Here is a 14,386-nt window from a genome sequence, read left to right as displayed (position 1 = left end):
CAGCTTTTACTTAGCCACGAAGGTTGGTGCTTCTTTTTCAGACCTGAAGTACTTCTGCCGGAAAACACCGGTCTGATCTTTTCCCCGAAGTGTTTTCATTTCTGCTGAAAAAAGACACGTCCTCTCCTCATGGCTTCCTTTTCCCCAAGAAAATCTTGTGTGCGTTTCGGCCTGATGCAAATCAGATCTTTCTTCTGTCACTCACGAAGCGCTCCTCTCCGAGTGCCAAATTCAAGCAGGGCCGATAGCCTCAAACTAATGGAAGGCACGACTGATTCCTTCATGTCTTTCTGCCGTAAGCTTCGTGATTTCCCTCTTCCCCCTCCAGGCGACGACCGGGGGAGGGGGGCGGGGCTGCGCGAGAACGGGAGTAGGTGGAAAAATGAAAGAAAGCCACAGCTGACAGGCAGTTTCGTGGACGAGAGGGACACCGAGGGGTGGCTGTGGGGCCGCGCGGGTGCCGCGGCGGGAGGAGCCGGGCGGCAGAGCCGAGGATGCCGCGTTTCGGGGCCCACGGGCGGCGCGGTCGGGCGCGGCACGGCGGGTGCGGCCGGGGCCGCCAGGGGGCGCCGGCGCCACGGGCGTCGCGGGCGGCCGAGGCCGAGGGGCGCGCGGAGCTCGCGCGGCGAGGGGCGCGGCGGGGCCGGGCCGGGACGCGACGCGGGGCGGGCACAAAAGCGCCGCGCCCGCCACGCCACCTCGGAGTCGGCGCTGGGGGCGGCGTGGGCTTGGTGGGCCGGAGATCAGCGCTTAGTGGCGCCGGTACGGGCGGCTGTCTCGGGACTCGCAGGATGCCGGAGGCGCGACAGCGCGGAGCGCGGGTGCTGTGGACGCTGCTGTGGGTGGCCGTGGTGCGCTCCTACAACGTGGACGTGGGTCGCCCCGTGATTTTCCGGGGTCCCAACGGCTCCTTCTTTGGGTACTCGGTGCTGCAGCACTACCACGATAGCACGCGGTGGTGAGTAGCGCGGCCCCTGTGTGCCCGGGGACGGCGAGGGCGCGGTTGGCGGCGGGGATGCGGCCGGGCGGTCGCTGCCGGGCTATCCATCCCTCCCGGCAGCCGCAGCTCCCGCAGCGGGGCAGCAGGAGCCGAGCCCCCTCGCAAGTGCAGCAAAGGGGCGCCTCCGCCCTGGCTGCGGGGCCGCTCCCCGCGCTCGGTTCACCTCTTCGTGTGGGTGCGGTGGAGTGAGGAGTTGTGGGCTCCGCGCCCCTTGTGCACGAGGGATTTCCCTGATGTGAGCAGGGGGCCCCGCACTGGGAGGCGTTTTAACACGGGGATGTCCTTTCCGGGCTGGCAGCCGGCGCTCGGCATTGTGACCTAACTGTCCTCAAGCGCCAGCCGGCCCGCGGCCGATGTCTCGACGCTGTGTTCGGTCCCCCTTCCTCGCGGGAAATATTTAGGCAGCTCATCGTCTTGACTGGGTACAAAAAAGCGCACGGGGTACGGAAGATGATGGGTTTTGCCGTGCTAATGGGAAATGTTTCTAATAGCGGTGACCTCCAGCGAGAGCAGCGCGCTCAGCGTCCACGGAGCTAAACTCCCCACGCTCTGGCGGGGGGCAAAATTCCTTCGGAGGCTGAAGAGACGCTTCCAAATCGTAGAGGAAATGTCTGTGTAACTTAAAAATAAAAAGAAGGCCGATGATAGAAAGTTTATCTGCATCCAAAAATTTGTGAAACTGACAAGCTTCTTGTTTTCCCGTTGACTGAAAAGAGCATTGGACCATAGTCTGTTTGTTGTCTGGGTTAGAGGCTCTTTGTTAGAATTAAAAGTGATTTCTCTTAACTGGACCTAGCTGATGTCATCTGGTGCACTTCTAATGTGAGTAGGAACCACTGCTGCCAGTAAGTGTCCACAAAGCATGTCTTTATCTTTTTATACTTAGATATTCAGCTGTTGATGTTAGAACTTTGGTGCACTGTGGTTTAAATAAATGTATTCATTCTGGCCTACAGTCCTTTAAAAATGAATTTCTTTCACACCCTTTAGTTCACAAGTAGTTCTATGCTCTGCCTTTCTACATAGTGGCTTCCATGGAGCATTCAAACTTACGGACTTATAAGAAGATTTCTTAGAGGAAAAGCACGCTGGGAGAAGAAAAGCTCTCAGTTTAAAGCAATGCTTAACTTAGGTCAGGAGTCAATGAAGGGTGCGAAGGCTGAAAGGAACTTTTATTCAACACAAGTTGCTGGGGATTCACAATGGTGTGAATGAAGTGCTGACCTAGTGCAGTGTGGTAGGACAAAAGTGGTAGAATTTGTTTCTTCTTATCTGTCATTCTGATCGATAATATGACTTATCTTCAGATAGCACCTGCTGGTGTGATATTTTTGGAAGGGAAGGTGGACTAGGGAGGATTCTTGCAGATATCTCCAGTTTGTTTAGAAACATGCTGGACTTTAAGTGTTGGGCATCTGTCTGAAGCCAGGGATCTGTTAGAAGTCTGGTGCTCAAAATTAAAATCTCAAGTTACATAAACTCCATTTTTCTGGAAAATGGAGCTGATTCATGGCGCCTTCGCTGTAGCACCCAGAAGAAAAGAAAACCCAAAGCAACCAACATCTAAGATCATTAAATGCTTTTAAATAAAAAAGTTGTTAGGCCTAAAACCAAGAAGGCTTAATGTGGTCAGCCATCAGCACTGTCAGAAATCATGAGGGTGGGATTGTCACCACTGGTGGGAAAGCTCCTCTTTCATTGTTTGACCAGGGAGCAGGAAGTTTGCTTTCATGGGTACTTCAAAATCCTGTTTCCAACAGACACTGGGATAAAAAGTTTGGGAGAAGAGTATTTTTACACTCTTCTTGATTCTAGTGTGCTATGTGCAGTTGTGCTTGTAATGTGTGTGTGCATCCTAAAGGTCAATAATGAATGTCTCTTAAAAGTATATGCAGCCTGCTTCCAGTTTTCTGAAGAAGTTTCTCTTAAAAGTCAGGGTTATTGTTTGGTTTTGTGTGTCAAGTTTTTTTTCTTTTTTCTTTTGACTTTTATACACCCAAGGAAGAGCTGTGATTTCAGTTTTCTCATGTCCATTTGGTCTGTGCACTCCAATGGGAAGTAGTTAAAATAATTTAACTTTAGACAGTTGTATTTTGCCATTCAAGGCTTGCATGGTGAGTTTAGCACTATGTGAGCCTGCAAAAATGTGATTGATCATATCTGAGGCTGATAGGGCTCCTGCCCATCTAAAATTGTTTAATATATTAATATGGTCTCAAGCATTTGAAAGTATTCAGGGAACTCTTGCTCTTCATTGCTTGAAGGCAATACTCACCTAATGTACTTCTGATCATGAGAGCTGTGTTGTTTTCGGTAGCCTGTCCATGTGTTGGTGTGTGTGAATCTATTTGTGTGTGTGTGTATATATATAAATATATATAGTCACTGATTCATATTAAGATGGTATCTCTCATAGCCATGTCTTCCATATTTCAACTCTGTTTTCCAAGACCACAAAGGCACTTGTCTGTATTGCCTACATTAGGCCTGCAGGTTTCCAGTAAACTGGTTCAGGGTTTGGTGATTCTTCAGGATTTATGTGACCCAGATATTCATGTAGAATGCAAAAAGAAGCGGGGGTGGGGATATTTGGTGTGAAATCTTACACCAGATAAACGTGAATAGTCAGGCTGCTGCACACAGAAATTATAGTGGAATATGGGTGTTCAGCCACCACTACAATAGTGAAGCAAGTCAGTGCCTTTGATGTTTTCTGCAATAGTTGATTGCAATGATGATTCCATTGACCTGTTTTTGCACATTTTCTTATCTCAAGAAAGGTTTCTCATCACAGATGCGCTGAGGTTATTGTATTTCTGACTATGTCGTCTTTTCCTTCCTTAAGTGGGTTTTATGGCTGTAAATCTTGACAGGTTTTCTCAGTTACCCATCATTGCCATTTTCAGCAAGAAACCAGGTGGCTGGTTGCTTTGGAGCAGGAACAAGCTGAAGTGTTTCTGCTCTCTGGATATAATTTTGAAATTTGGAGTAAGGACTCAAACAATAACCAAGAAACGACCCCAGACAGTTAGAAAAAAAAATCAATTTTTGCCCCAATAAAAAGTGTTAATAATTTGAAATCTATGATTCTTCTTTTTTTTTTTAAATGAATAAGATGTTACTTTAGTCTCTCTCCCTTTCTGTCCTTATGACCCCTTCTTGCTGATACCTTCCCATCTCTCAGCAAGTCTAGGGCGACCATTTCATCTTGTCTGGCAAAATGATCTGGCATGAAAAGGTAATGAAGTCAGTTTAGTTGCATGGTGTCCTCTTGCCAGTTTTACAATAAAGAATGAGTCTGGCCTCTGTCCTGTTGCATCATTCCTTCAGCCCTGCTCTTCACTGGTTTGCACTGCTGCTGAAATAATGAACATTGATCTGCGTTTTGAGCCGATGGGTATGTGTCGTTGGCATGTCGCGTAAACTTGTGTGCTAGCAGAAGGAAGGTGATTCCAAAATCAGACAGAATAAACTTTCTAATACAATTTGAAGCACTAGAAAGCAGGCATTCTTTATCTGCGCAGGACACGCAGCTGATCTCTCCTTGTTCTGCATGTATTGTGAGACTTTACAACAAGGTATTTATCATAATCATATATATTCATTAAAACATGTTTCTTATCTAATACATAAACATCACCTTCCTAGAACTATTTTACATGCATCTGCCTCCTTCTGAAAGTCCTTTTATGATTCTGGAGGTTTATTAAGAGGGGTCTCTGGTGGTTGTATGCACTGAATGCTTCAATATTAAAGGTGACCTTTCCTTGAACTTTTTCTTTGGGCACGTGCTGTTGCTTCTTGTTACATAACTTGTCCAAGAAAACACTGTAGGCCTCTTTATCTGTTTCTCCACTGATTCCAGCCACATTTATCATGCCATGTGCATACCTTTATATCCTTTCTTCTTTTTTTTTTGCCGGCTTAGTCTTTAAGCTCTATTCAGCAATTTTAGGGGAGCTGAACATTTTTATTCTCTATGTTATTTATCAAAGGTGTGGTAACAGACTGACCCAGTGAAAACTGGGTGTTGTGTGCATAATCTAAACAGTGATACTGTCGATCCTGCCATGGAATTTCGAGGAACCTGAGCTTGCTGTCATTGGTCATGGATCATCCAGCCCTCCCACTTCTTGCTCTGCATGTAATGGATCAAACATGGGGTTTTATTACAAGTAACTGGGGGTTTTTTTGCAAGTAACAGAGACCTTTCTAAAAGGGAGAAACTCAACTGGGATATGATGGTAGGGCACCCTTCTCTGGTATTGCTTTTGAAATGAGCTGTGGTATGTGAGGATATTTAAAGACTTTTTTCCCCTGCCACTTAACATTGCAGTGAGGTGAGGTACCTACAGTCCTCAGTCTTTAAACTGTGATTGTCTAGTCACTGCTGACGTGCTGTACGCTGATGCTTAATGTGCTTGGCATCTCTAGCCACCGGTCAGCTCTGCAGTTTTGCTCACTATTCCTTCTGTTAAATGCAACACTTAATTTCCAAATCTGTATGTCCTGGGGGTCAATCACCAGGGAAGTGATTGGTACTGTTCTTCAGGAAGTAATTTTAAGGAGGTGTGAATTTCTTTGTGACCAGGAAAGCTTCTTGTCATCCAATAAAATTGGCTGCTGCAACTCCTTCAGTGGTATGGTTTCCAGCCATGCAGCTGCATAGTTTTCTCAATACAGATGAAGACGTTTGCTCTTGATAGTATGAGTATGAATGCAAGAAGAGAAAGTTAAGTGGCCTTTCTGCTTACTGCTCCCTATTTTGGTTTAAAGCCCAATGATTTTTTTCACAGAGCCAGTGGGATGAGGCTGTTGCTTACAGATTTCTGTGTACCTCAAGGAAAATGGCTAAAATGGCTCCAAACTCCACTCCTCCTGTTCTTGGTTCTCTTCCTTTATGCATAGAAAGTAAGCTCTTTTCTCTTGATGGGGTTTCCCCTTCAGGGAATCTTCATGCAGCTACTTACTAATATTCTAGGGGCTTCCCACAGAATAGTATGGTTGTGGTGAGAAGCTGCACTTACCAATAATCTCTGCAGAGAGTATTACTCACACAGTAAGCCTTTTGGCAAAAGGCTGGAAAACTGCTGGTGCTTGCTTGCTGACAGCCCAAGTAGTCGTATATCTGTACCACAAAAATCTGTACCACAAAAATCAGTCATTTTAAACAAGAGGTGTTTAAACTATTTGGAATATGTTGGAAAGTTTTACTTCAGCTAGCTGTATTTATATCTTCTGTGTTTATGCCAGGCAAGAATCCACAGCACTGAGATGAAAGAAGACTGTATTAGACTCTAAGGCTTTGTTTTGAAATGTATTTCTGATTTGATATAGTAGCAGAGAAAAAACACTTTCTCTGATTGCAGTGCTCTTTGATAGACATTGCAAAAGATTTCAAAGGTGTTTTAAAGATGCAGAGGAGATAAAAAACAGGTGGATTTTTTTGCTCCAGGGATCCCAAAGTATTTAGATGGAAGTGAGTCTTCTATCCAGGTCTGCTGAAAAGTCTCATGATAGTTAAACGGGTGACTTTCTTACAACAGTTAAAGCATTACATACAGAAGCTAGTGAAAGAATGAGCAAGTCTTTTTGTTGACAAAGGAAGTATTCTGGTCTCAAACCTTTGAATAAAATTAAAGTAACTGATATGTAACAAATACCAACCAAAACACATGTGAACCAACAGAATACCTCCTGTTTCCCTGAAGGTAACCATCTTAGGGCATACGTGAGCATGGATCATGCCAGATGAAACAGGAGCTCTGCAAAGGTTTCAGCTGCTGGGTGCTAGGTGAAGAGTGAAGAGTGAAAGAATGAGACAAGATCCTAAGATGACATACTGTGTGCTTTATGTGAAATATCAAATTAGAACGCATTCAGGACAATCCAAAATAGATTTGCCTTTGGCACATGTCTCTGGCTGCTTCCTTCTGCTCAGTCCACACGAAGAAATGGCAATGGACATTTTCTTTTTGAAAAGTACAATTGCTTAAGACAGCAATATTATCTATGCCAGTAGCCTACTCAAATTGTTAATTACCAATTTTTCCCATTCATGTCTTTAAAGAGAAATGAAAAGTCTTTGTAATTTAGGCTCCATTGTGTCTATCTTTCATGTTGCAACCCAAGGTATCTTGTGCACTAGTTGCTAAATCATATTTACTTTTCTTAGGTTAGAGCAAAACCTCTTTTAAACTGGAGGTCAATGTGACCTATGATATCTTATTGTTATAAGAGGTCATAGAAACATGGTCTTTCCTTTTGCAGTTTGAACTGTAACTCTTCAAGCTAGTACTGTTTATTTTTATTAGACCTCATGAATGTCAGTAAGTGAATGTTATGCATTCATTGCCTGTGTAAATGAAATGACTGGCATTTGATTTATATCTGCTGCCTGCCTAGTAGGATTTCCATTTAGAGCTATTTTTCAAGCTCCTTTGCACTTGCTCCCCAAGTGTGCAGCCTTTGTAGGTTTTAGCAATTTAAGTATTTTGGACATTAATTCTTTTCACTTGTGAAAACATGATGTGTGTTGTAGAGTGCCAGAGTGCAATTCCATCAGAATTCTCCAAATGATACAGTTTAGCCTATAAAACTTCAGAGAAAATGGTCACTTAACATAGGGGTTTCTCATATTTTTTAAGTGTATCAACTGCCACAAGACAGTTTTGTTGCATCCAGCGGAGTGTGTTGGGTGGAAGATTGGCTGCTGTTGTTTATAGATCAGGCTCTGATGCAGGAGAAGCTCCTCTGGATGACTCAGGTTGAACCTGGACAGGTGCACACCTTGTGCCTTGGGTCTCCCTGTGTGTACTGGGATGGTGGTGATCAGTGGTGGTTGGTATGGAACTTTAGACTGGAGGGTGAAGGAAACGTTATTTAACACAGGGAAAGCATCCATTTTGGGGTTGGTGCTGGGCTGTCCACCTGTGAATGGGAGAGTTGTGTATGCAGACTGACTTTGTACCAGTAACTCTTTAGTGCCTAAACCAAGAGCAGTGTCTCCTTGGTCAGCTGCTGCCTCCCAGGTAGCAGCCTGGGTCTGCACAGGGGACTGCTGGAGGCTTAGCCTTTTAGAGATGGTTGCCCTTAGTTCCAGCCCTGGGCTTGATTTTAGTGAGGATTTTTTTACATTCAGAAGCTCTGTCGTGATTGACAATGCAAGAGCATTGCAGAACTGTTACTTAGTTACCTGGTGTTCCCCAGTGCCCTCCTTGGAGCTGCTCTCCTCCTGCTTAACCTCCCTCCTCCTCCTCACCTACCCAGGTCTGGGGTCACAACCACTTGAGGAAGATTGTCCCTTTAATGAGGAAGCAGTGAAAGGACTCCTTTAATACTTGTGCTTCCCTTGTAATCCTCCTCAAAAAGCATCCCTTAGGGCATGAGAAGATAGAAGTCTGTTTGTTAAAGAGTTTAACTAGATCCTAACACAAGTGATTAAAAAGTGCTCACCATCTTTCTTTCAAGGGTAACCCTATGGTCAGAGCAGGCCATTGGTGCTTCCCAGAAACAGTAGATCTCATGTGGGATAAATAGTCCAGGTAAAGTCTTCACAGCCTTAAGGATAAATATTGGGTGGTAGCAATGTATTGTGGAAGAGATTTGCTTGTATTGTTGGTTGGGTTTTTTGCTGTTGTTTTTTAAAGACATAATTATATAAAGTGTTCTGAGAATGGGGTGCCTCTACTTTCTAAACAAGCTTACAAATCTTGGGCAGGCTGGCAAGAATCCAGGTTCAGATTTTGTCTGCTTGTGGGTGTATCAGTTCTGGACTGATAGGGATGTAGCTAAAACTGAGAAAAAATGGATGCAGATGGTGTTGTCCATCCTAATGCTTTCCTGAATGCTTTTGGGAGGTGTGTGGTGAGGGTGTGCCATTTTAAATGTGGTACAATCCTAATGGAAATCTAATTTGTTAAAAATACTTGTGGAAATTCCTTCACTGTGGAAAAATGCCTTTATTGTGTGTGGTGTTTTCAGTTTGTGAATCAGTGTCATTGTTTTACAAGGTTGCTGAGAGAAGTGCTTTTAAGAAGGAAGCTCTGGCAATGTGAACCTCGTGGTGTTAGTTGGTTTTTTTCTTTCCACCTGAAATTAATCACTTATTGCTTTGCTTTTGGTTTTCAGGGTCTTGGTTGGTGCTCCCAAGGCAGAATCTAAATACAGCACCTCTGTTCAGTCCCCAGGAGCAGTGTTTAAATGTCGAGTCCATACCAATCCTGACAGAAGATGCACAGAACTGGATATGGGGAGAGGTGGGTAGTTATGATGCTTTGGGACAGCAGGAGGCAACCAAAAAAAATCCAAACCACATGGCTAGCAATCTTTCTGCCAACTTCAAATTGGCCCCGAAGTATTGAGAGGGAGCCATCAGCCTTTCCTGTTGGATTTTGAACACTAGTAGCAAAAGTGTCACATTCTCTTCAGCATTACAAAATAACATCCCAGTTGTGCCGGTGTCCTCCCAGTGGCCTTGCTCTCTCTTTCCAGGGAGCAACCAGGTAAATGTGGGTTTTTCCCTGCTTAAGCTAAGCTGCTGTCTTTTCTTCACCTGCTTCAGTGTGACTTTTCAGCATGTTGGTGAGTTTGTAAGTGTTTTGGAGTGCTACTGCCTGCTCCAGGCAGTGCTGAAGTAAACAGTGTATGAGATAACTCCAGGCAATGCAGTGATGGGCTCATGATATGTGGGGTTATTAGTTATGTGGTGATCTATGGGTTCCCTCATAATGCAGCGAATAATTTCTTGAGTTTACTTTTTGTGCTAGAGTGGTCTCAGTGAGACCGTGGGTATGCTATTGAATGGGATCAGGGTTGACTTCAGTTACTCTAATGTACTGTCTGAGGCAGGGGAAGGTGGACGCCTAAAGTCAAATTATGATCTAAAACTTCATGCTGGATAATGATGATAAAGATCGAAGCATTTTAATATTTTGGTTTTCTTGGTGACATGTTGCTTTCTCTGCCTGTAAAAAAAAGGCATATTTGTATTGTTCATCTTTTCATACCTACACTAAGTAGAATTTCTGTTTATGAGGCTTACATGTGTTAAAACAGGGTTTTGGCTAAGTGGTTTGTCCTGCTACCAGATTATAAATTGTCATGGATTCATGAATGCTGCCTGACAGGACTACAGATTTCAGCCTCATTTTTTTTAAGTGTCCCCAATCTCATTTTCAAGATTGCATTTAGGAGGCAATCTGATACCTCTCCCACTGACTTGATCGTTCATTTAAGTAGAGCTGTGGACATAATGTAATAGCTGCTGCCTGTTTGGAACAGGGTCTGTCCTCAGCTGTGTATGTGTACTCTGCCACTTAAGAGTGAGAACATTGCCCCAGTTAATGCATTCAAGTACTAATAATCAGGATGCAGGGGAAAAGAAAAGCATCGTCAGATGTTTGATGGGCAATCTCTTTTCTTGTCAGGATTCTTTGGTAGGTATTTAAAACTCGTGTCTCCTTGTCTTGCTGCCTTTCCCTTTTTTTCTGTAGGCAATTCTCGGGGCATGCTCTGTGGAAAGACCTGTAAGGAAGACAGAGATGATGAATGGATGGGTGTGAGCCTAGCTAGACAGCCAAAGGCTGGTGGAAGTGTGCTGGTAAGTCCGTGCTTTTCTTTGATCTCATTAAAACTGTAGCTGCTGCCTGACTAAGCACATCAGGATTGTGTTTGGCAGTAACTGATGGAGTCCAGAGTAAGAGGCAGCAGATTCTGTAGTCCATTTCTTCAAGCAGAAGTGAGCCCCAGCCAGAAGACGTGATTTATAGAGGGAGGATTCCAAGCCATCACACCTGACTTGCGTCAGCCAAGGACTTCCTCCTAAATCTGAGGGTTTATATCTTTGAACTGAATAAATACAATTTGTCTGGGAGGTATCTACTAATTTGTTCTTTTTGTAATTTGCCTGTGTTTAAGTAGGAATTATGAATGCAATAAATTTTCCTTGAGCACATGAATTGTGTCTCAAAACTTATAAGGAAAAATGTAAAATTAGTCTTTGTTGCCATATTTTTCATTTATTTATATTAATTTCCTATTAACAAGGTAGAAGAGTTGCAAATAGAGATGTCTTAATTGTGTGTGGATTGACTTATTGTCTTCAATGTGGTTACTATGCACATAGACAAGACAAGGGGAGCGGATGCAATCCTTAGCATGTACAATATTTCTTAGCAAAACTTTTTCTGTGTTATCGTAAAGAGTCCTGGGCAAAACCCTTTCTAGAATGCATGGGTATTTTACATTCTGACCAATCATTGCCTGTATATACGTCCATGTTTGGGTTCTGACTGTCTGCCTGAGTGTGTCTGCAGGGAAGTTAACAGCAATAGAAAGAAATTTGCAACAAAATGTTATGCGTATTATATGTGGCAGGCAAATGTCAAGCTTGTATCAGGGTAACCCTGACAGCAGTCTAATTCTAAACAGCCCTGTTCGTGAGTAGGAAACTTTCAGTTGGCCCTATCCTTCCAGTGATATATAGGACTGCCCTTGTATGTAGCATCCAGCTGTCAAAAAGTGGCTAGTGAGAAAGATCTTATGCAGTGATTACTGTGCCAACCATCTGTAAAAGGCCAGAGGACAAACCTGTTTCCCTCAAAGACCTTTTTATAATATGTGCTTAGAGTCCAGGTGCTTACGCCCCAAATCCTTGTGCACCAACTTCCCTGTGAGAGAAGAGGTAGGTTTGATACCTTTCTGTCACAGTACTGTGATATTTTTTCCCCCTGTCTCTCTTGTCAGTGTTATAGGGGCTAGCTTTACTTTTCTTGGATGTTTAAAATGTGTTCAGGACTAGAGGAGGAGGGGAGAAAGAGGGACATAAATAAAATACACTGTAAACATGTACAAAAGAGCACAAAATTAAGGCATTCATGATAGTGCAAGCAATTAATATTTTCAAGGTGTATCTTGAGCTATATGTGTGCTCAGTTGCATGTAACAACTGAGAAGTAACTTGTATTGATTGAGATAACACTACCTTGAGACACAGCATCCTTTTCACTGGCCAGTATTCAGGCTCAAATACACAAATTCATCCTAATTAATTTTTAGAAGGTTGTTCATACATTTTTAGGCAAGGCTAAATTTTTTTTTTTTTTTGTAATAATAATATCTTAAGAATAGTGGGTTTTTGTCTTTTGGTTCAAAGGGAAACAGGTTGGGGCTGATGCTTAGGGGTCATCTCCCTAGATAGAAGCAGTAATTGAACAGAATGCTGGTGGGGCAAAAAGCCAAGCAAATGCCAAGCTGGATGCTGGCTGGCTGAATGGAAGCTACAGGGGTGAGAGACATGGGTGGTCTTAGATTAGGGTTGAGGGAGTAGAAATTTCACACATAAAGCAGGTTAAAAGTGAAATGTAGGTAAAGCAAAATGTGCACCTGGTGGTGTGCTTATTTCAGTGCAGCTTAGGCTGGTAAAATGTCTCCACAAGTGACACTGATTTAAAACAATCCTAACCCAGACATCTGACAAGATTATGCTGTCCTCACCAAGTAGATCATGTCCAGATGCTGGAGGATATTTAATTATATAATTCTCATTGCTATTTATTACCAAAGTCATGCTACTAATTATATGTCTGTGTGCATCTGTGTGTAAACAGAGCCTGAAATGAATGCATACAGATTCCTTTGTGGAAGGATATTACCTGGATATTTCAGGTCATTGTTGCTCTCTGTTCTGAGAACTTTTAACTGAAAAAGTTTCATGACTTTGCCACAGATGGTTTTCAATACATGTGGACTTCTAGTTTTAAGGATTAGTATTTCTTTAAAATGTAGCTTTTCTTTGAAGCCCATTTGAAAAACTGGTGTTCTGAGATGTGTCTGAATATTTGTTCATAGCTGTATTTGCCAAATTTTTAGGTTGTTTTTAAAAATTGCAAGATAGCATGAGTGCGTTTCTTTAGTTAGGAGTGTGTAGATACTGTCAAACATTACAACTCCATTTACTGCATCTCTTCCAAGGATTCCTTTAAGTCAGAGTAATATCTTTCTGGTCAATAGCCCTGGATGGATTGGGTTTATTTCCATAAACAAGTGTAGTTGCCTGTGGGAAATATTCATGCTCTTGACATTCTGTGTTAGATTAACTAGTCCCACAGTTTAACTGCGGGTTGTACAAAGAAGTTGTTACTTTTGCTTTGAAGCTGCTTTTAGTGACCTAAATTTTTTTCTTATCAGCGTTCCCCAGTTGCCTTATAAGAGTACCAGCTTCAGTGGCAAGGGGCAGTAGGGAAGGTGAGGAGCATGCCAGAGGTCTTTAGCTGGTGTTTGGTAAAATGTGGATTTTGTTTGAGCCCATATTGTGCCAGGATGTTGCTAAACCAGAATTTGGTGTTTGTGTGACGGACTAAATAGTAAAGCATCAAACAGTGAGGATATAAACAAATGTGGGAATAAGATTAAATAATAAAACTTCTTGTCCTTAGATATACGATCAGTCAGTCTTTGCATTAATCTCAGTACTGCAATAATACACCTGAGATTGCCCACTCTTTCCAAACTGAAACAGTAAAATTCCTCCTTTTACTTTTGTTGGGAGAGGAACCAGGGACAGCGCATTGTGATTTAAGCCACATCCTTCAGTCTTGCTCTTCCTAAATACCTGCCACTTCTGTCATTGTGTTGCTTTTCCTGTGGAGCAAAGCCTGTGGCTGCAACAGTATGCAAAAGAGCCAAGTGTCAGCAGTTCTGAAATGGCCTATTCATTATATTGCGGTAATGCAGTGTCAGCCATCAATAGATATCTCATCTTGCTTTGCTCAGAAGCATTTTATTTTTCTTCAAGGGTTTGCATCATTTCTCCCTGTTCTGTGGTAGAGCTGGAACCTGTACCCCAGCAGCAGCTGCTGAGCACCAAAGTGTACTGATGGTTTCCTTATTGCACAGGGACCTACCTATAGCTTTCATCTAAAGTAGGGTGCATAGGCTGTCAGTTGTTTGCAATTGCCTCAAATTCAGGTGAGTCATTTCTGCTCCAAAGACCTCTTCAGGTGTGTGCTGTTGCTGTCAAAGAAGGAAGCCTGCAGCCACCTTTGGTAGCACATCACCTTGCCCCGGCAACATACAGCAACAGTGAACTGTAATTGACTCTAAATGCTTTTGGGAAGACAGAAAAACCAAAAGCAGATGCATCGTGGCAGGGAGACAAATGTGCTGGTTGTCTGGCTGCAGAGAAATGAGTGTTGAGGAGAAAGAGGAGCTGCTGGACTCCGTCCATTGGGAAAATGTCAAATTCTGTAGCTTTGGCACAGGGAAGTCTGGGGAAGCCCTGACTCAGGTAACCAAGGAGAGTTCATCCCTTGAAGGTGTGCAGACTGAGGCAGTCAGTGGTGAACTACAGTGCGCCTGAATACACATCATGATGAAGGTACAGAA

At 43.3% G+C, this 14,386-nt stretch overlaps 1 protein-coding gene across 1 annotated transcript in view; it reads left to right on the top strand.

Moving 5' to 3' along the window:
* Positions 1-677: 677 nt before the first annotated feature.
* Positions 678-14,386, top strand: part of ITGA9 (integrin subunit alpha 9) — a 244,048-nt gene continuing 230,339 nt past the window's right edge. Inside the window, exons 1-3 of the mRNA XM_048296306.1 lie at positions 678-958; positions 9,131-9,258; positions 10,495-10,601. Of these exons, the coding sequence (XP_048152263.1) occupies positions 792-958; positions 9,131-9,258; positions 10,495-10,601 (402 nt within the window). The 5' untranslated portion in view covers positions 678-791. The remainder of the gene's footprint in view (positions 959-9,130; positions 9,259-10,494; positions 10,602-14,386) is intronic.

This window comes from Corvus hawaiiensis, chromosome 1 (genome assembly GCF_020740725.1).
Source record: "Corvus hawaiiensis isolate bCorHaw1 chromosome 1, bCorHaw1.pri.cur, whole genome shotgun sequence".
Classification (NCBI taxonomy): domain Eukaryota; kingdom Metazoa; phylum Chordata; class Aves; order Passeriformes; family Corvidae; genus Corvus; species Corvus hawaiiensis.
The sequence above is the reverse complement of the archived record's forward strand: the minus strand, read 5'-3'. Positions and strand labels throughout refer to the sequence as shown.